The 21,370-nt window shown below is 39.3% G+C and overlaps 2 protein-coding genes across 5 annotated transcripts in view; one reads left to right on the top strand and one right to left on the bottom strand.

Annotated features, from left to right (window-relative positions):
• LOC133484106 (leucine-rich repeat-containing protein 3-like) lies at positions 1-10,085 on the top strand. Of its 2 annotated transcripts, none has more exons than XM_061786225.1 (3): positions 1-159; positions 4,952-5,062; positions 5,455-10,085. In XM_061786225.1, exons 1-3 carry the CDS (start codon positions 48-50, stop codon positions 6,246-6,248), a joined length of 1,017 nt encoding a protein of 338 aa, XP_061642209.1. In that variant the 5' UTR covers positions 1-47; the 3' UTR covers positions 6,249-10,085. The 2 variants fall into 2 exon arrangements, with proteins under 2 accessions (XP_061642209.1, XP_061642210.1); XM_061786226.1 differs by having other exon boundaries at positions 31-159; positions 4,872-5,062.
• Positions 10,086-11,504: 1,419 nt separating this feature from the next.
• Positions 11,505-21,370, bottom strand: part of col2a1b (collagen, type II, alpha 1b) — a 59,652-nt gene continuing 49,786 nt past the window's right edge. For all 3 annotated transcript variants that reach the window (XM_061785192.1, XM_061785194.1, XM_061785193.1), the window contains 12 exons: positions 20,734-20,841; positions 18,510-18,617; positions 17,132-17,185; positions 16,902-17,009; positions 16,765-16,818; positions 15,880-15,987; positions 15,732-15,785; positions 15,539-15,646; positions 15,174-15,462; positions 14,053-14,240; positions 12,855-13,097; positions 11,505-12,732 (listed from right to left, as the gene is read on the bottom strand). In XM_061785192.1, the coding sequence (XP_061641176.1) occupies positions 12,586-12,732; positions 12,855-13,097; positions 14,053-14,240; positions 15,174-15,462; positions 15,539-15,646; positions 15,732-15,785; positions 15,880-15,987; positions 16,765-16,818; positions 16,902-17,009; positions 17,132-17,185; positions 18,510-18,617; positions 20,734-20,841 (1,569 nt within the window). In that variant the 3' untranslated portion in view covers positions 11,505-12,585. The remainder of the gene's footprint in view (positions 12,733-12,854; positions 13,098-14,052; positions 14,241-15,173; positions 15,463-15,538; positions 15,647-15,731; positions 15,786-15,879; positions 15,988-16,764; positions 16,819-16,901; positions 17,010-17,131; positions 17,186-18,509; positions 18,618-20,733; positions 20,842-21,370) is intronic.

The following is a 21,370-nucleotide window of genomic DNA, read 5'->3' as shown; positions in this document are numbered from 1 at the left end:
CTCACGCAGACGCAGCAGAGTAGACGTCAAAATTCATATTCGTTTTTATGTGCCCTACCCAAGATGACGTCCAATCAGCTTTGGGGGAAACTCCACTGAAAATCCATCCAAGAGATTTGAGAACATTTAACGACCCATTTCTGAGGAACCCATTCACATGTAAGTTGATCCATTTGTGGAGTTTGTTCAGGCTCTTCTTACTTGCTTTTAATGGTCTGGTTAAACTGCTTTATGTTTATGGAATGCTAATATAATACATGTGCATGGACCAAATGTTTTATCAAGTGTTTGTCATGTAGTCTAAGAACTCATTGGAGTGTGGAAGGGAAAAGTGTAAATGTGTCAAGTCACCTCTTTGTGTCTCACATCACATTTGTATTATCTTGCTGCATGCACATGATTATTGCTATTAGTTGTTGATCTGCATGCCTTTTTATCCAATATGGAACTACAGTAAGAGACGCTTCATTAATGTCGGCTCATTGGACATCACGGTCTCCCTTGAATTCGCTTGGAAGTCAAACTGATATTATAGTATTTTTCACTCATTTATAATTGAATTGTCTATTTATATTTGACAATTTATCATTAATTATTTTGAACCAGAGCCAGATGGTCGGACACCATTTTGGCCCCAGGTAGCTAAAAGAAGGAGAGGAAATCCATCCTTTCATTTTCTACACTGCTTGTCTTGATTAGGCTGGAGACTATCCCGGCTGACTTTGGCCAAGCGAAGTGGAATACAATAAAAACTGTTGGCCAGCGTATCTAGACAAACAAGCATTCACACTTCTGGAATGCCCAAACAGCAGTTTGGCTTATCTTGAACATTTCATGGGAATGCATCATTTGTTCCTGAAATGAATCCATATGCCGTTAATCAGTTCCAATATCCACCCCCCCCCAAAAAAAGAAATACAATAATTGTGTAATGGGGTTTTAATAAGAAAAAAAAGGGTTGATCTTTATAAATACATAGAGTAATAACATCATTTAATAGAATGTGAAGAATTGAACAGTTTGCGCATCATAGTGGCAGCTCATTTTGGTGTGTGCGCCTTGGCCACCAGGGGGCGGTATAAAGCATACAGATATACGACACGTAGATTTGATGTTGAAACGCCGAAGAAGAGTGTCTCAACTGAGCTGCAATAATATTTGATATTTTTCACAGAGGATAAAGAATACATACCTGTGAGTACTGTTATATGCTCTGTCTACACGTGTTGCTGCCACTTGTATTAAAACATAAGTTGTGTAAAAATGGCTAATTACACAGACATTGATGTTGGTTTCATTAGCCCATCTATGGCATTTTGTATTGTGTGTCAGCATTAAGCTAGCAGACTTTTGCAAGATAGTTGTGTTTAGTTTACTTCAACTAGAAGTGGAAATGAACAGTTTGAAGCAAGCACTTGGCCTCTTTTGAAGAATTGTTTCCTTTCTGCCAAACTTGAGCTTGATGTGAAGTTCGCTGCCACCAAAGCTAGCTAAAGTAATGCTAGTCATTTTTGCTCACAACTCAAGACAAAAAAATCGGCCTAGCGACAGCTTGTAGCTTGAAAAACTCGTACGTCGGGTGACTTTGAAGGCGAGGTACCGCTGTACCGTCAAAATACTCCCCATGAGGCCAGGACATCACGTCCTTGCTATCTATTGTCTCGCCTTTTCGTGTTGGTGCAGGAAAAGTCCGATATTTGAAAACGTGATGCTGAGTTAGGTGGTACTGATGTGAGCCAAGCGCACATTTGGTTCTTTGTGTTTGTTTGATGAATTGACACAATACATATCCCCCGTAAAAAATGTCATCAAAACTAAATTCCTACGTCTGCGCAGCGCAAAGGCACACTGAATTGTTTGTCTTTTGGTTCATTAGTTTCTACAAAACGCTGAGAGGTGAAACGTGGGCTATTCATTTTGCTGCAAATCAGGATTAAAATGTGAAAAGACAGTTTGGGTCACATTAGCAAATGTCCCCTCTCTCAGAATACTAATGATACTTACTGCTATCATGTTTTTTTCCACTCTTTTTACTGTTTTGAGTCAGCCCTAAAGTACAGAGAGTTTTTTAATTTTTTTTATTTCATTATTAACTTAAAACGTTTTTACTCTCACATTGCCCAAGATTGTGGAAAGTGGGATTTTAGTTTCTTTGATTTTATTTTGTTTTAATTTTTAGTCCCTGTCTCCTTGAGTGGTATTCAATCTTTTTATTATTTTGGAGGATAAGCGGTACAGAAAAAGGATGGATGGATTATTTTGTATTTCTCATGAAATTTTCAATATTTTCATTTCCCTTCATTCTGAGATGGAAAGTGTCATTTTCTTTGATTTTATTTCTGTTTTTGTTTTAAATTTTTATACTAAAGGAAAACGATATTGTGCCAAAATAAATTTCATTCCCCCTTGCCCTGAAATAGAATTTTTATTTGTTTTATTTTAAATCCTCCTCATCCTGAGTGGTACTTGCACTGCAATTTTTCAAGTGTAATTTAATTAGATTTTTAATTGTATTTAATGTTACTTGATTTTTCTGCTCAAAATCCCTTTGCCATAAATAGAAATATTGTCCTAAAATATGATTTTATTTAATTTTCTAATATATATATATATTATATTTGTGTAAAGTATATTTTGAATTTTCATTCATCCTAAAAAATGTGATTTTCTTTCTATTTTCTTGCAATTTTAAAACGCACATTCTCGTCTTACATCCTTCCTTAGTGTGATGCGTAGTCCGGACACGTCTTTTTACCTTTTAAGTGCGCAAGGGATTAGGGCAGCTGCTCCCCCTTGACCAATGCTGGCCTAGTTGTCCCTCCTGTGTCTCTTATTGACGCTGCGAGACTCCAACTGGATTGAAGTTGTCTGTGTTAATAGCGCGCCGGGCCTTACTTACACATCGATCCCATCCCCTTTTTCTACCCGTCATCCTCACAATGCGTGCATAATACCCAGAAGTCATCGCCATGAAATATGATAAAGGGGCTGGGACATCATGGGAAGACAAACAGAGCTATGAATGAGTGTAATGGGATTCTTTTATTCTGTATAAAAAGACAGTCAGGGAGAGGACCTGGGATTATTCCGGTTTGAGGGCTTGCGTGCACAAATTAAACATTTGCTGTTTACACAACAGTTACCTGTTCTGTCCGGTGCACTTGACAAAAATAGTTATGTCACGCTCCTTACACATGAAAGAGAAACTTAAATAGAGCCTGACATGAAAGGAGGGAACCTTGACCAAAACACTATTTTAATCTGCACTTTTGATTGAGCAGGTTCATAATATTTCTTTATTTTTTTTTTTTTAAGACCTTGAATAGAATCATTACTGTCTGAATAGTTTTTGATTGAGTTTTTTCTAAATTATTATTATTATTTTTTTAAACTTCCAAAAGAACCGAGACTGTTTGGGACTGACATTTGCCATTTGTACTTGAATAACTTTTTCTTTTTAATATATCTACAGTATATGTGTGTGTATGTGTGTGTGTATATATATATATATATATTTATATCATATTTTATTCATTTATCTATTGCTATTTTATTGATTGTGTGAGTAATTTATTTACATAGTTCATATTTAATATTTTTTTGTTTTTATTTGTTATTCATGTTATTTTTTAGAACGCAATTGCTTGTTCTTAGAGGGTAGGTACGTACATAATATGGAAATTGCCTTTTTAACGGCTTGTATACAAACAGTTGGATCTCTGGAATGAAATTCCACAACTAATGAATCTTTTATTTTATTTTTTCTAAAAATATTGCACGTAAAACCATTTTTTAAAAGGAATATGATGTAACAGTGCAGCTAATTTACATAATAGCAAGTTTCTCCACCCATTACTTGGCAGCTTTGCTGGGTGAAGATTTGCCATCTTCAAGTGACAAACGGAATACACGCAAGCAAAATCATGACAATGCCAAAAATTTAAATATGCTCCAATGTTAGTGCAAATTAGAATTAGCTAACAGTGTTAGCTTCTGAAAAATATTCATACGTCGACATGGGGCTACTTGGAAAATGTGGAGAAAGTGAAGCGCTGAGATTGTGAATAGAGCTGCGGCTCTGAAATGTTTTTATCATCCAGTATTTTACTGATTATGCGAATGATTGATCGAGTAATCGGATAATAATTGATTTAACATTATTAAACAGCAATCCCAATACAAAGTGTATATGTGAGGTGCAGGTATTATTTATGTCCGCTTGGGGTCACCATCCACACATTTTACACAGTCTACTCTGCAGCATCTTTGCCTTTGAATGTGTGTGGCTTTAAAAGGCGGGGCCTGGCCTGGGCGAGTGACGTGTGGGTCAGCGAATGACAGCTTGGATAGCTCTCGTCAGCTCAATTTAGCCAGTTGTGACAATAGCAGCTCAAATGTATTGCGTTTCTTTCTTTTGTTCTCGTTTGTTCAATAAAGCAATTGAAACTTTTGAAAACTTATATTGTCCAAAAATTGCTAAATTGTGCAATCTAGTAGAAAACACCCAAAAACTAAAGAAAATTAAGTTTTGAGTCTAGAATGAAACCCATTTGACCCAAATTACAGTGTATGATTGATTCCAATAAACCAAGAATTCAAAACTGTCATTTTCATGGGTTTCAATTGGCCAAAAGTGGCCACGACAGAGCAACAAGGATCAATTTATTTGTAAATCGAAGTTTTAAATGACACAATCGGCCCCATCCATGGAGAGTTTGATTCCATTTGCAGCTGAAGCACAGATGGCCAGCATGGAGGCCATTAAATAGACCGAGGGTGAACGTGATAAGATTGTACTCAAAAAGAAGGTAGCTTGCTCCTAAAGTGACAACAGTGAAGGCCTTTTTCATTGCTGTCTGCTTCAACAATAGCGTCCCCTGCTAAAGGTCATTGTGACGCATGTGTCGAGTCCTCCGCCGCAAAGAGACCTCTTTCCTCCTCAATGTGTCAGACGGCGGCGGCGGCCGAGTGGAGGTGCGCGTCGGGGGGCTGTGCCGCGGCCATGCGCCCAGTCCCGCCACAGCAGCGATGGAGCACACCCCGAAAAGAAGAAGACCCCGAGGTGAGTCCGTCTCTGTCTGTTAACCCACCGTCAGCCCCAGAATCTATCTATCTATCTATCTATCTATCTATCTATCTATCTATCTATCTATCTATCTATCTATCTATCTATCTATCTATCTATCTATCTATCTATCTATCTATCTATCCATCTATCCATCTATCCATCGCTACTTCTTTCTTTCTCTCTGTTGTGCTTTATCTCCCTATCGCTCCTTCTGTCTCTATAGTTCTGTTTCTCTCTATCTCTCGCTATCTCTTTCTATCCCGCTCGCTATCTCGCTCTATTTCTCTCTTTATCGCTCTTTCTCTGTATTTCTTTCGATCTCTCGCTATCTCTCTCTCACTATCTTTTTAGATTTGGATACAGTATTTCTCCGTCTCTATCTCTAGGAGGCAATCTGGTGCCGTGGCTGTGCGGTTTGTTATTTTTCTGCTCCCTGTGGAGCCCGGCCCGCCCGCAGTGTCCCGACGGCTGCCGCTGCGCCTGGGACACGGCCACCGTGCTGTGTTCGGACGCCGGTCTTCGGGAGGTCCCCGAGGGGATCCCGTCAGACACGGTGTCGCTGCACCTGGAGCGCAACAACATCCGGAGCATCCCCGAGAGCGCTTTCGTGGAGCTGGCCCACTTGCGGGACCTCTACCTGGCGCACAACCGCATCGACTCGCTGTCCTCGGGGGCCCTGCGGCGCCTGGGCCCCGAGCTGCGCCTCCTGGACCTGTCCCACAACCAGCTGAGGCAGGCCAGCCCGGACGAATTCGGGGGCACGCGGGCCAAGACGCGCCTGTACCACAACCCCTGGCACTGCGACTGTACGCTCCAGGAACTCATGGAGACGCTCAACCTGGAACCCGAGACGGTCAACGGAATCGTCTGCGAGAGCTCGGTACGAGGGCTGGGCGAGGCCAGCCGCTGGGAGGACCCGGGCGTGCTGGGCGAGCACGCCGGACAGCCGCTGGTCAGACTCCTGGACTCGGGCGTGAATTTCTGCAGCCTGCATAGGAAGACCACTGACGTGGCCATGCTGGTCACCATGTTCGTGTGGTTCTTCATGGTCATCGTGTACGTGGTCTACTACGTGAGGCAGAACCAAGCCGAGGCCCGTCGGCATCTTGAGTACCTGAAGAGTCTACCGAGTCCCCGTAAGACCCCTACTGAGACGGATACCCTAAGCACCGGCTTCTGAATGGGATGAACCGCAATGTTTCACCCCTCCAGCTATTGTTAATATTTCTTTAAAGAAAAAAAATCTGTTTGCTCATGCAAAATGGCCTTTTTATGCTGTAGCAATTTGCTGTGCAACAGGGCAGTTTCATACACAGTGCACCCCCGCTATTCGGGAATAATCCCCACCGCAAATAGCAAAACTCTCCGGAAATGGGTTTGTAATTGCCTATAGATGCCACAAGATGGCGGCAAAGCATTTGAAACAGAGACTGGTATTTGGTTTGGATTAATTTATTCACTGTGGTCTTCATCAGCACAGAATTTTAGATGCGAGTACGCTTTGGACCCCTACTGCTACCGATGGCAGCAGCACACTTCACAACATTCGGCCACCATCAATTCACATTGCTTTCTTTGTATATCAGTTGGTGGCGGTAATGTGCCATGAAGCTGCCAATATACCCCCAAAAGAAGAACGCATCCAAACGGGTTATGGTGGGGATGGATGCCCCCCCTCGCCCATCCATACACGCCACTGGCACAGTCGTGTTTTATGCGCACATTTTCCGTTTACTGTGTGTTGTATTACAGTACCATACTGGAGTGGAACGGATTCATTGCATTTCCATTCATTTCAGCGGGGAAAGAAGATTTCCCCGCTGAGTGTTTTGAGATATGAGCGTGATCACGGAACAATTTCAACCCTTACCACCGTAGTTCAATTATTCAACACAAACAAACCACCTTCACATGAGGCTCGTCAATAACACGAATCTGCAAAGGAATCGAGGCAACTTAACTTGTTTTTGTCTGTTGACGATGTTACACATTTAATCCAAAAAGGATTCTTCAGTTCCACATTTTTAGGATTCTCCTGATTTATTCCTCATGGGTGTGGGGTGTTGTTGTATAACATCACGTTGAGGAAAGACTGTTGCTCGCACAGCTCACCAAAGAAGAGATGCAAAGCCAGTTAACGCTTACCATAAAACTGACACAGAAAACAAAAGACAATTGAACATTGCATATTAAAAATACCAATATTTTCAACCCAACCATACTGTATCATTTCGTCTAACGAAAGTCCACGAGTTTAATGCGAACATCATAATAATGCAAATAATGCATAATGCAAAACTCCATGGATGGGCTAACGGAAATTAGCCGTTACAAACCTTTAAACAACTGCTACTTTAACACAACGTGGTACTACATTGCTGGTGTAATTCAAACATGCCTGGATACTGTAAAAAAAACCATGAAATGATCCCAATATGGTCGGGGTGCCAAAGACGAACCGCAATGTAGCGGGCTTTCACGGTATGGAGAAACAGATGAATCCACACAACAGGAAGAACTTGAATTGATCTTGCTGTGCCCTCTACTGCCTCTTCGGTGTCTCAATAAAGTCGAATTGGGACTAAGAAAGAAGCTCATCATCATCATCATCATCATCATCATCGTCATCATTGTTATCTGGAGTGTGTTTGTCACTTCATCGCTGCTTATACGGACGCTATGTGTGCCGGGATTCGTGCGTGCGTTTTCAGCCAAGATTGGCTGAAGTGGTTTGTTGCATTGTTAGAGACATTTAAATGCCAATAACTTCCAATTTTATATATTTTTTAAGTTTAAATTAATGTAATTTATTGTCATTTTACTGATCAAGTAGGTGATTTATTATCCATCCATCCATCCATCCATTTTCTTTACCGCTAATCCTTATTAGGGTCGCGGGCTGCTGGAGCCTATCCCAGCTAACTCCGGGCGGGAGGCGGGGTACACCCTGAACCGGTCGCCAGCCAATCGCAGGGCACATAGAAACAAACCAACATTCCCACTCACATTCATGCCTACGGGCAATTCAGTCTTCAAATAACTTACACTGCACGTTTTTGGGATGTGGGAGGAAACCGGAGTACCAGGAGAAAACCCACGCGGGCACGGGGAGAACATGCAAACTCCACAGAGGCGGGGCCGGGATTTGAACCCTGGTCCCCAGAACTGTGAGGCAGATGTGCTAACCAGTCACTCACCGTGCAGTGTGATTTATTATTTTTTAAATTAATCAGGGGATTTATTTCATTTAATTGTAATTGTGATAGCAGGTAATTTATTCTTATACAATTTTTGATTGAGCACCAGATGATTTTTTTTTATTTTAACCATTTAATTATTTGTTATTTGTTCCTTTTTTTTATAAAACAGGCCATTTATTATTTTTTTATATTTATATTTTGATTTTGTTATGTTATTGCTTAAAAGGGGGATTTATACATTTAATTTTTATTGAGCAAAGAGTTTATTTCATTTGATTTTATTGATTGAGCAGGTGATGATTTTATTATTGTACCAATTGAGCAATGTATTTTTAAAATATTTGGTTCTGTTTTTAATTTATTGATTGAGTTTTGTTGATTGAGCAGATGATTTCTATTTTCCTTATTAAAATTTTAATTTATTTTTATTTCATGTTCGTTCATAATTCATTTTCTGGTGTTTTTTTTCTTATGTTTTTCAACACTGGACCAAGAGAACTGTTGATTTATCCTCAGGAATATAATAATATAACATATAATATAATAATATAATTATTAATTACATTGAGTGAAAGCAAAACTTTCATTTATCCTTCTCCAGACGTGCTTACATTTAACTTAAGTGAATATGAAAAAGAATAAAATACAATTTCGACAAAAGATGGAATCTTAAAAAAAACTTTTTTAATATTAATGGCTAAATCTTATGAAGTCAAGATGTATATTAAGGGGAAAAAAGTATTTTTTTTCATGGAAAAAATAGATTTGAACTTTATAGGAATACAGTTGTAATAGTACGTGAAAGAAAAAATAAATGTTACAAGTAAAAGTTGTAATATTTCAAGAAAAAAAATCCTCATCTTAAGAGAAAGTTTTAAAGTACTGGGGAAAAAAATTGCAATAACGAGACAAAAGTCAAATTATGATTAAAAAAAAAAAAAAAAGTTATACTTTCAGAAAATAAACATCAAAATCTTACGAGATTAGATTTCTAACGGTATGAGAACAAAGCTGTACTTTTTTTTAAAAAAACAGTAGCTAATCTTCCGATAGTAAAGTTGGAGTATTACGACTCACGAGATAAAAATGACATACTCGCACGAGAATAAAGAAGCAATGTTACGAGAAATAAATTGTATGATTATGATTTATTTATTTTTTAGAAATGAAATGAAATTTACCTCAACTTAAAGTTGCAATGATGTGAAAAAAATTCAAGATGATCTAATAAAAAAAATTTTGGGGGGAGAAAAAAACCCCCAAAACTTGAAAATCTGCCTGACAATGTTGTGTTCAGGCCTGCCTGGAAATTTTTACATTCACTTCAAACTCTCCAGTCTTTTTTTTCACATAACGCTACAACTTTCTTCTCATAAGATGACTTGATTGTCATAGTTTAATATATTGTATATATTATATATGGGAATGTCAAAGTGATTCATATACTCTTTTCTTTGACGATGGGACACAAACGCAACTTTTGTCCCGATCACCTTTCAAATTTCTCTTAAGTGCCTCCTTGCCTTTTTTTCCCCAAACATTTTCTGTCAACTCACCTAAATGTGTGTCTGTTCACATAAAAGGGAACTGTTATTTTTACATTACTAAGCCTCTTGATTGTATGTGTTTTTGCACGTCTTTTGTGTGACGTGTGCACTTTGTATTGTCAACTTGAATGTACCGTAATGTGTTCTATGTGACATACTCTATGTTGTGTGATGAGTGGAATATATTTATCATTTTTGTATTTTTGTCATTAGGCCCGCAAAATCCGTTTGTTATTGTCATGTGACCTTCACAATAAATTTGTATGTGGACACTCGTGTATTGGAGTAACATACTAGTAGAGCGCACACACATACCATGATACACGACATGGAAAAAGGTATTGGGACACCAGGCCAAAATGTGGGACCTGCGCTTACTAAAAGGCATCATATAACATTACAATGGACATGTAAACTAATCCTTAAAAATATTACTTTTCTTCTCATAAATTGAGCACTTTATTTTTATTGGAAAATTGTATTCTCACCAGTTTCTGATACTTTTTCCTGAAATATAAAACTTTTTTTTGTAACTTAATTTTTCTTGGACAACTTTTTTCTCAAGACATTAAAACTTTTTTCAAAAGTAACAACTTTCTCCAGTAACAGAATGTTTTGTAACATATTTTTGTTTCCCTTTTAGTATGACTATTCTCATGATATAAAACTATTCTCATGATATTACATGTTTAAAAATATAAAAACATGACTTTGTACTTGTAAGATTACTTTTTTCAGGTCACATTGCAACTTTTTTCCAAAATAATTTTTTCATGTAATATTACAATTGATGTAATATTATGTAATATGCAATAATATTACAATGGTTATTCTTGTTAGTGTACATCTATCCATCCATCCATCCATCTATTTTCAACACCGCTTATCCTGGTTAGGGTCACGGGGGGCTGGAGCCTATCCAGCTGACTTCGGGCGAAAGGCGGACTACACCCTGAACTGGTCGCCAGTCAGTCACAGGGCACATATAGACATGGACAACCATTCGCACCCACATTCACACCGTCACTGAGTGGGAACTGAACCCACGCTGCCCCCACCAAAGTCAGGCGAGTGTACCACTACACCATCAGTGACTGTTAGTGTACATTGTTAATTAAATATTTATTTCCAAAACATTATATTCTCAACTGACGCTTTTCCCCAAAATACATTTTTCATGTAATAATATAGTTGTTTTTTTTGTTACAATTTTTTCTCATAACGTTAGAACTTTATTGTCAGGACATTAAAACTTTTCTTTTAAATGATTATTTCCTTTAACATTTCAAACTAATTCTCATGAAATGTTTTTCAAATATTTTATATATATATATATATATATATCCATCCATTTTCTGTACCGCTTCTCCTCATGCGTGTCGCGGGCTTGCTGGAGCCTATCCCAGCTATCTTCGGGCAGGAGGCGGGGTACACCCTGAACTGGTTTCCAGCCAATCGCAGGGCACATACAAACAAACAACCATTTGCACTTACATTCACCGTGCCGCCTGAACTGATTTAGCTTGGTCAAAATTATTTTTTTTCAACAAAATCAACAAAAAGCTGGCATTTGAACAGGGGTGTGTAGACTTTTTATATCCACTGTTGAAATTTTTTTAGTTGAGTGTTACATTGATGTATAAAAGTAAAAAAAAAAAAAAAAACCAAAAAAACAAAAAAGAAAGTACGTTGCTGATAGAAATGCTTGTGCCTTTTATTACTGTTATACTTCTATTGTGAAGACATACAGGAAGACCAGTCCACAGAATAAGAGCCTCGAATCATTTTAATCTACTAGACATGTTTGGTAAAGCACACACTCACAATCTCTTTGTTCAGTGGCATCATTGGCATAAAAAAAAAGAAGAAAAAAAAAAAAAAAATCTAATGTTTTTTCCAGTGTGGGGGCCGAGAGCATCCAGAAAAAAAAAATAAAAAAATCAGCCAACTTTGGTTTTTGTCTTTTATTTTCCAATTTACATTAACAAAAAAAACAAGTCATGATCATAATATTAATATAAGAATGCTATTATCATTATTATTAATAAAATATACACAATCTCACGAACGCACGTGAGCTTTAAAAAAAGTCAAGTCACACCTCACGAGGCTAATGAGCCTTCTATTCTTTTTTCGGGGGGCTGTAAACAAACATTTAGTCGATTGTTTTAATCGTTTTTGCGCTGTGTGAGGTAGCTTTACGATTGGAAAACAAATAAAAAGAAGACAAACTTTTAGTTGGGCGTGTAAAAAAAATGAATCGTGGAAAGTGAAGGCACCTAGTCACCAAAGAAAAGTAATATATACGTGCACACATATATATTTTCTTTGGAATAAAATTGTATAGAACTATAGCACCATTGTAAGCATACACAGTTATGGTCGATATGAGGAATATCTGCTGATATGACGTTTTTCTTTCTTTTTTGTTTTAGCAACATGTGTAAGTGGGCGTTTTATTGACTTAAAGCAACACACCGAGCCCAAACAATAAATAAATAACACGGACACATGAAGCTCTGAAGGAGAGATGCTGCGGTTGGTTGGTGCCATTCAGTGCAGGTATATCCTACGTAGTGAGTTCAATTTAGGGGGGGGGAAAAAAAGCACTTTTTTTTACTTAGTAAAAGAAGAAGTCCCATTTATTAAAAAAAACAAAACAAAACAAAAAAAACAAAAACAAAGAAAAAGTGTCTTGATTTCTCTCCTCGTGATCCACGTTCATTTATTTGGATTTGTTTTCCCCTCCTCCTGCATCTCGATGGTCGTCTTACAAGAAGCACACGGCGCCCACTTCCACTCCAAACTCCTGGTCGGCACCACCGATGTCCATGGGTGCGATGTCCACGATGGGAAGGCGGGAGGTCTTCTGCGACCGGTACTCCAGGACCGTCTTGCCCCACTTGCCCGTGTGTCTCTGTACACGTGGGACAGCACAAAGCCGTCAAGCCCTTACATTTTTTTCCAGCGACACATTTCCTATGCCAGGGTCATCCGAAAATAAATAGGTCAATAAATCAATTTCTTTCAAATTCCTACCGTGCAGCCGTCCTCCATGACGCTGTAGGTGAAGCGGCTGTTGCCCTCGGCGCGGATCTCCACGTCGTTGGAGCCCTGCAGCAGCACGGCCTTCTTCAGGTTGCCCGCCGAAGCGTCCATGTAGGCCACGCTGTTCTTACAGTGGTAGGTGATGTTCTGGGAGGCCTCGGTGGACAGCAGACGCAGGAACGTCATCTGGATGGCGGCCGTGTTGGGCGCTAGGTTATCGTCGCCGTAGCTGAACTGCAAGGAAAGCAAAACGTGCCAACGTGAGATTTGCTAACAAATAATTGCCACGGAGGACAACCGCAGTCTCCTATATTTACTTCTTAGCCACAGTAAGCAGGCAAGTTTTATATTCGAGAGGAGACTGAGGGCAGCTGCAGCGAAGTGGAAACTGTGGATTATAATACTGCAGTGAAAGGGTTAGCTTATGTTGGCATGTATGTGAATTTTTCTCATTTCTTGCTGTGTGTCCTCAAATGTTACAATGAGACAGTGGCGAGAAAGTGGGCTATTGCAGCAACGTAGAGACTGTGAAGTACAATACTGCAGCGCCCAGAACGGAGGCACAGCAATGGGATAAGCTAACGTTAACACGTGTTTATGTTTTATCATTTGTAGCCGGGCATACTCAAATGTTATAATGCCACGGTGGCAAGAAAGCGGGCTCCTGCAACAAAGTGGAGACTGTGGAGTATTATACTTCAGCATCCACAATGCAGGCACAATAACAGAGAAAGCTAAAGTTAGCACGTGTGTTTATTTTTGTTATTTCTATATTTCCGTGTATCCTCAAAAGTTACAATGACATGATGGCGACAAAACAGCTCACTGCAGCAAAGTGGAGACTGTGGAGTACAATACTCCGGCAGCTTCGGTTAGCAAGAGCATTTATTTTCATTATGTTTAGCTGTGAATCCGTAAATGTTACAATGACAAGGAGTAAAAAAAAAATAAAATAATGCTAATAATGAATTGCTGCAGCAAAGTGGAGACTGTGGAGTGCAACACTGCAGCGTCTAGAATTATGGCACAGCTACAGGGAAAGCTAACGTTAGCTTGTGTAGTTATTTTTGTCACGCCTAGCTGTGTATCCTCAAATGGTACACTGATGTGACAGCAAGAAGGTGGGTCGCTGCAGAGAAGTGGAGACTGTGGAGTATTAATAGCGCCGAGCCAACAGGCCAATACTCACGTGGAATCCTCCGTTCATGATCTCTCCGAACCACACGTGTTTGCGGTCTTTGCTCTTGCTGGACCACCAGTTCTTGCGCGGGATGCTGGACGGTTTGGACCGGACACAGGACTCGCCCGTCTCCATGTTGCAGAACACCTTGATGGCGTCCACGGTGCAGCCCTGGTTGGGGTCGATCCAGTACTCTCCTGCGGGCCCACGAGGGGGGACAACATGTTGACTGCGTTCGGAATCGTTCACTCATTCACTTCGTCACGGGTTTCCAGACTTTTTCCCCCCAAGGGAAAAATGGAAGCACGAAAAGGCCACTTTGACATTCTTTGACTTCATTAAACAAACTAAAACCAATCTATCAAGCTGTTAAATAATATATTTATTATTATTTTGAGAATTTGCTACATCACAGCTTTCTGCTGAAGGTGTTAAGGCAAACAGTTCTGGATTTTTCAAGATTTTGCGGTGGCCCGCAGCCCTGCATGTCACAAGAATAGACTTAAGACTGGCCAAATCTCCATATTCAGAACCAAACCAAAAGCAATCTGTGGTAAGCTGACAATCTTTAAAACAGTGTTTACTTGAGGATCCCGAGTAATCAAAAATGTGATATGTTCACAAATTCATAACCTGACACAGACCAGAAAGTGGAGAAAAACATTGTTAGTTGTAAATAGTTTCTTTGCATATGTAGATATGAAGCCAATTGGTTATTAGTTGTAGCAGTAGTTGTCGCATTTGTCAGACGCGTCGCACCCAAGGGGAATCTGGCTGTTGCAATCCCCCCACCATTTCAACTCCCACACTCGACAGTGTCGCAGGGCCGTGTTAAATGTTATTTTTGGTATATGCCGGCGGCTGCTGAAAAAAAGACAACGGGCCACAAATAGCCCCAGGCTGTATTATGTAGTACCCCTGCCCTATGCCCCAATTACTGTACTAAAAAGTTAAATACAATTGAACTGTACTTAGGCAGTGATTCTTTGGTGTACCACTAGAGGGAGGTCGCAAACATATCCCACTTTGAGAATCACTGATAAAGTGGACGGGGAGTGATTCTGAACACAGCCATTGACTTTACAAACCTAGATGCTAATGGCTACATGCTAACTGGCCGTGCCACTCACCGCTGTTCCAATCGGGATGGCAGAGCTTGAGGTCTCTACAGGTGCGAGCCGGGTTCTTCTTGGAGCCCTCAGGACTGCGGATGTTCTCTATTTGGTTGTTGAGGGATTTGAGCGTGGCGTCCACCTCGGCGTCGTGCTGTCGCAGGTTTCCGGAGGCCTGGTCGGCTCTCATGTACCTGAGAGGATCGGGAGACTTCTCCGTGTGACCCAGGCCGGCGAAGGCGGACATGTCGATGCCGGGGCCGGGAGGCCCGGGAGGACCGGGAGATCCGGGGTTTCCGGGAGGACCCTGATGGACGAAGGACGGCGTTCATTTTGTCTGTCTTTCTTTTTTCTTCCATACACAGGTTCTAGCTCGTACTCACTGAAGGACCGGTCTCTCCACCGCGACCTCGAGGTCCGGGCGGTCCGATGGGTCCGGGCATACCGTTTGTACCCTCCTTTCCACTGGGCCCGATAGGACCAGGTGGTCCCTGTTTTCAAAAAGACATATTTTAAACCATCATCACGCAGGACCGCTGCAGCAAAGTGGAGACTTTAAATATTTTGTCTCCTCACTCTCTGTCCAGAAGGTCCAGCAGGTCCAGTAGCACCCTGGTCTCCAGATTGACCCTACAAAACATGAACGGGTGTTGTTTTTAAGCCCCCTACTCAAATAATATTGTATTAAAGGTAATTAGGTGTAGGGGCAATGATGGCTGCTTACTGGAGGTCCAGGCAGACCCTGCAGACCAGTGAAGCCTCTGTGTCCCTTCTGTCCTCTCTCGCCAGACTCTCCGCTTTCACCCTTATCACCGCGAGGTCCTTGGGGTCCCTGCAAACAAAGAGTCAAATAAACAAAAGAATGAATCATCAATCATAAAATCAATAAATTACTTCAACATTAAGAATGAGAATGATCTATTATATAATGTACAGTGGATATAAAAAGTCGACACAGCCCAATAGAAAAGTCAAGTTTTTCTGGTGAAGACCAAGGTCAATCATTTCAGAACCTTTGCCACATGTGTACACACCCTCTTATAACTAGGGATGTGGCTGTGTTCAGAATGAACCAATTAGATTCAAACGAATGTTAAATGGGAATCAGCACACACCTACCACCATTTAAAGTACCTCTGATTAACCTAAAATAAAGTTCAGATGTTCTAGTAGGCTTTTCCTGACGTTTTGGGGGGCTTTCTTGCAGAAGTCTGAATGTTTTGTACAAACACGGACTGCTATTCAGAACCGTTCATAATTCCCTCCACCAGCTGAAGAAAAACAGCCCAAAGGCATGATGTTGCTACTGCCATGATTCACTGTAGGTATGGGGTTTGTTTGGTGATGAGCCGTGTTGTGTTGGCCAAAAAGCTCAACCTCGGTTTGATCGGACCATAACAAAATCTCCCAAATGTGGGAAAATGGCACTTAAAAAATTGCCTACTTAGTATGCAAACTTTGTAATACAGTGATGGTGGACATTCAACCACTGGACCATTATTTCTTACTGGGAAGTTGAACCGAACAGCATTCTGGAGCTAATTGTGTTCAAGTTCCAAGTATCCACTGTACTTGAGAATGAATATTTTTTTCTTCAAGATTTACATACGGGCATCCCTCGGGCTCCAGCAGCTCCTGGAGGTCCGGCGGGCCCTTGTGCACCCTAATTAAGACAGACAAAAGGAACAATTGCAGTGAGTGAAAGTCAGTAAAGAACGTCACATTACCACCAACGGTTGCACTCACAGCCTCTCCTCTGTCTCCCTGTTTTCCGGTGGGACCGACCGGGCCCGTGGAACCGGGACCGCCTGGTGCACCTGGAGCGCCAGTAGGACCAGTGTTACCGCGGTCACCCTGAAGTACAAAAAAAAAAAAAATAATACAAATAAATAAAAAAGAAGGTTTCAACAAGGTCACTACTTTAGATTATATGTAACAACCAATTTAGTGAGCACAACTGAGACAGAAAATCTCACCTTGATTCCTGGAGAACCGTCTCTACCAGGAGGCCCATCAGATCCAGGATTGCCCTGTCACATGAGAAATTCATTAATGTACTGTATCACGTATATCTGTAAAATAGTGATCTCCCCCTTTATTAGATGCCATGCCTTAATTAATCCACTTCCAAAAATAAATGTCTACCTCCAAATAGACGCCTAAGAGGGGAAAAAACGGACCCGTGCCACTTGTTAAGGCTGGATTCACAGTTTCAAGTCTATTTCCATGTACTGTACATTTAAAGTGACAGTATATGCACTGCAGCTGCGTTTACATTCACTGATGTAGATGCCCAAAATTATCTTTTTTTAAAATATATAAATATACATGTTATATTCATGAATCACAAAAATGTCACTTGAATTTGTATTTATTGATTGTTAAAAGTAACTCCATAATGTTATTTTATGTTTTTGTATTTAGATTCAAAATTAATAAATTACCTGTTTTCTAAAAAAACGGGTAATTTTATGTAAAAGCATGACTTTATTCTATGAAAATTAAGAATTAAATTTTGAAATCTTCAAATTTTAAAGTCATTTTAAAAATAGAAAACAAAAAAGTGACTATTATTTACCTATTTATTGTTTTAATTATTCAAAATAATGTATTAAGTATTTTTTATTTTAAAAAAGGTGTGTATTTTTGCATTTAAATGTATTAAAATGAATTTATTTATTTATTTAAAGTCAAAGTTTTCTTTATAAAACACTGAACAAAACTCGACTTCAATATCAGTTTATCACAATGTTTTAAAATCAAAAAGTACATTTGGTTGTAAAAAATTATTTTAATAAATTATTATTAGTTTTTTACAGAGTCAGACATTTTCTATAAAAATGACAGTAGTTCTATTTATAATTTTTTAATAAATGAATTAATTAAAAATAAATTCAAAGCATTTTTAAATAAAAACTAAACAAAAACTTCATTTATTATATTACTATTTTTAAAAATACAAAATTATTTTTTAAATCTGTATTTCTAATTCATTATTCGTGTTTTTAAGTCAAATTAAACACTAAAAAAAAAACTGATTTTATTATTATTATTTTTTAAATTAATCAATTTTAAAAAGGAAAGGAAAAAGGAAAAAACATGACTATTCTTTGAGAAATGGTTTGAAAAGAAACTAACCAAAAATATAAAACTAGGAGAATGCCTGATTGTTAGGAAGCCATTGTGTCATTAAAGTAACAAGCATTTGTATAACCAAATGCCTCCTCTCAAATAGACACGCTTTCCTCTGCCCTTGTGTAAGCTCAAGTAGTAAACGCGTGTGTACTGTACATGTGATTTTGAGCGCTCTAATGGCCTCTGCCCACCCTGCTGTGCGCTTGGCCTTTCTCTGACCTCTCTGCCTGGCTCTCCTGCAGGTCCGGTGAGTCCGGGTGGTCCGACGGGTCCGGGGGGTCCGCGGTCTCCGCTGCCGCCGGGAGCTCCTTGCTTTCCAGGCTCACCCTGAGAGAGGAGAAAGACGAGGAAGTGAGTCATCAGTGCAAGCGTGTGTCAAGCTGATAAAGGTCCCTGTGGATGGAGATGGGAGTCTTTTGAGTCACAATCGTGAGTAAAATGTCGCCGTCGTGACTTATCGTAGAAATGTGATGGTGAAGGAATATGATTAGTATTTTGAGCCGAGCGACCACAGAAACAAGTGAGCTGACGCTATTTTTATCCATCTGGCAGTAGTGCGGAGATGCTTCACCCTTCTTACATTCTTATTTTACTAAATTTGCATACATCAAAAAACCTTCTACGGCTGTCTTTGTCTTCTTTTTACTACAGTAGATAGAAATGCGCACTGCTTTAAAATGGAGGGCCCACAAGCATAATTTAGAGGCCAGATTTGAGCATTTATGTACATGAGTCACATGAAGATGGTATTTCATTTTATGAGCTTGACGAGCTGCACTTGAATTCAAAAACATCAGAGACCGTGAATGATTTCCAAATATATTGATAGCAGCCACTAAAACAACTTGGCCCTTGCAGAAATGTATTTAAAATGTTACTAAATTATGTTATGTCAGAACTGAAAATGTACCATTCTTTTTTCTGTCTTAGCTTTTTATCATGAAAGTTTTCACAGGCTCCAAATTGAACACTGTAATCCTCCATTTATGTTTGTTTCTCAGGAAACGCAATAATGTTCCTGGGTCAGTTTGACCCGGGGCATGTTTAGTTATCAAAAAGTGTCAGAAGCAGAAAAACAAACATGTTTTATGTCTCACAAGCAGAAGAAGTTATTAAAAAATGTTATTAACTTTAAAATGGGTCAATTTGACCCACAACACAAGACCTCTCCTTCACTTGAAGTGCCCACTAGGAGTGGACTGTATCACCAAATTTTTTATAGACATTTTGCAACAATATTATTTATTATAATGAGATTTTTACACTGATTTATTCATGCAAATGGCCTTATTGTACTTTATCTACACTTGACACAATGAAACGTTGACCATGTTAATGAGTTGACGCAGTTAGATAACAATGTGGCATTTTTAAGGCCTTTAAATGATAGATCTAAGGATTAAATGTAATTTTTAATCTTTATTAAAAATCCGCAGACGTACGTTATTATTATTACTAGTCGAAGAAGTAGTAGTAATACTATTGTTATAATGGAAAAGGTCATGCAGGCAAGCATCCCTGTCACTTAAATGATGCCTTCATCTGGTCAGATACAACACGGATCCCCGCTGATCGCCATGACAACCTATATTCGCGACTCGAGGACTGATGGACGCAGACGGCGTCAGATAGTGCCATAGGTTCTATACAAATACATATATGCATGGGCATATGCGTATATAAGACGCTTCAATCCAAAGCTATGAAGTGCTGCTTTAAAGGGAGTCAGTAGATGTCATGACCTGTTAATGACTAGTTAACAACGAATATTCAATGTACTCATTAGTAATGGAGCAGATAAGCAAAATAATCGTTCAAACGGTGATATGAGCATGAAATTAGGCTGGCTCCCAGTCAGCTTTAGAATAGATTTTAAAGTTCTGCTGCTGGTCTATACATCGCTAAATGGTTTAGGACCTGAATACATGAAAGAAATGCTAATGGGATATAAACACAGTAGGCCTCTGAGATCTACAGACTCAGGTCAAATATTGGAGCACAGAATCCAAAGCATACATGGTGAAGCAGCATTGAGCTATTGTGCTGCACACAAATGGAATAAGTTGCCAATAGAAGTGACGTCAGCCCAAGTGTGAATGTTTTTAAGTCCAGGTTAAAAGGTTTTTCTCATGCTTTTTAGAGCATTTCCACTTTTAAATGATCTTTGTTGCACTGTACGCTGTTTTAATTGTGTTTTGATTTTTGTCTTTGTTCTAAAAGTTTAGTTCGTGTAAAGCACATTGAGTTACCTTGTGTATGAAATGCGCAATATAAATAAATTTGCTTTTCTTTGCTTTGCTTGTATCGCTATTTGAACAATTCTGGCTATAGTTGCCATTATCTGTTCTGGAATAGCTTTTTCCAGTTATGTAAGGGTGACAGACCAAAGCTATATCTCACTGTGAAATTCATTATTTGTTGTGGTGAATGTTTGGGTACTTACAGAGGGTCCAGGCAGGCCGGGGAAACCTCTCTCGCCACGCTGTCCAGGCAAACCCACGATACCACGCTGACCGCCCAAACCCTGAGGGCCGGAGGGACCTAGAGCACCCTGAACAGAGGAAACAGAGACAAGGAAGCCATTAAATGTAAAATCACAAGCGTCAATGATTATGATTTACATTTATTCGCTGTCTCTTTCAACAGCAAATGTTGAAATAGTTCCTCATTCCCCAATTCTGTTGGTTTGCGGGGCGGTTAGGATTCTGCCTAGCAACAAGGGACCATGAAAGACCAGAGGAAAAAAACAGTACCAGTGATGGCAAAAAGTGTGACAAACCAGAAGTGGGAAAACACCTGGCTGCTCAGATAGCATGTGTTCAGTTGTTTTTCTCTCTCTAAAATAATTAAAATATGTTTATTAATTGTAATTATTTATTCATTCATTTAGCTTATTAATGAATTTGTTAATGGATTTATTGTGAATAAAACACATTTAAACAATGTAAAATATATAATTTTACAATTACGTTTAACTTTTAAAATTCATTGAATGAAAATAATTGGTTAATTAATTATAAACAAATTCTAAATAAATTAATAATAAATAATATGATTAGAAAATCCTTTATTGCATTAAT

The sequence above is a fragment of the Phyllopteryx taeniolatus genome, chromosome 9 (assembly GCF_024500385.1).
Source record: "Phyllopteryx taeniolatus isolate TA_2022b chromosome 9, UOR_Ptae_1.2, whole genome shotgun sequence".
Taxonomy (NCBI): Eukaryota; Metazoa; Chordata; class Actinopteri; order Syngnathiformes; family Syngnathidae; genus Phyllopteryx; species Phyllopteryx taeniolatus.
Note: the sequence above shows the minus strand (reverse complement) of the source record. Positions and strands in the feature narration are given on the sequence as shown.

Excerpts from the sequence above, each read along its gene's own strand:
- LOC133484106 (XM_061786225.1), top strand. The coding sequence starts at position 48 with ATGTGCCCTACCCAAGATGACGTCCAATCAGCTTTGGGGGAAACTCCA. Across the intron at positions 160-4,951 it reads TCTGAGGAACCCATTCACAT|ACGGCGGCGGCGGCCGAGTG; the intron begins GTAAGTTGATCC and ends TCAATGTGTCAG. Across the intron at positions 5,063-5,454 it reads GAAAAGAAGAAGACCCCGAG|GAGGCAATCTGGTGCCGTGG; the intron begins GTGAGTCCGTCT and ends CTCTATCTCTAG.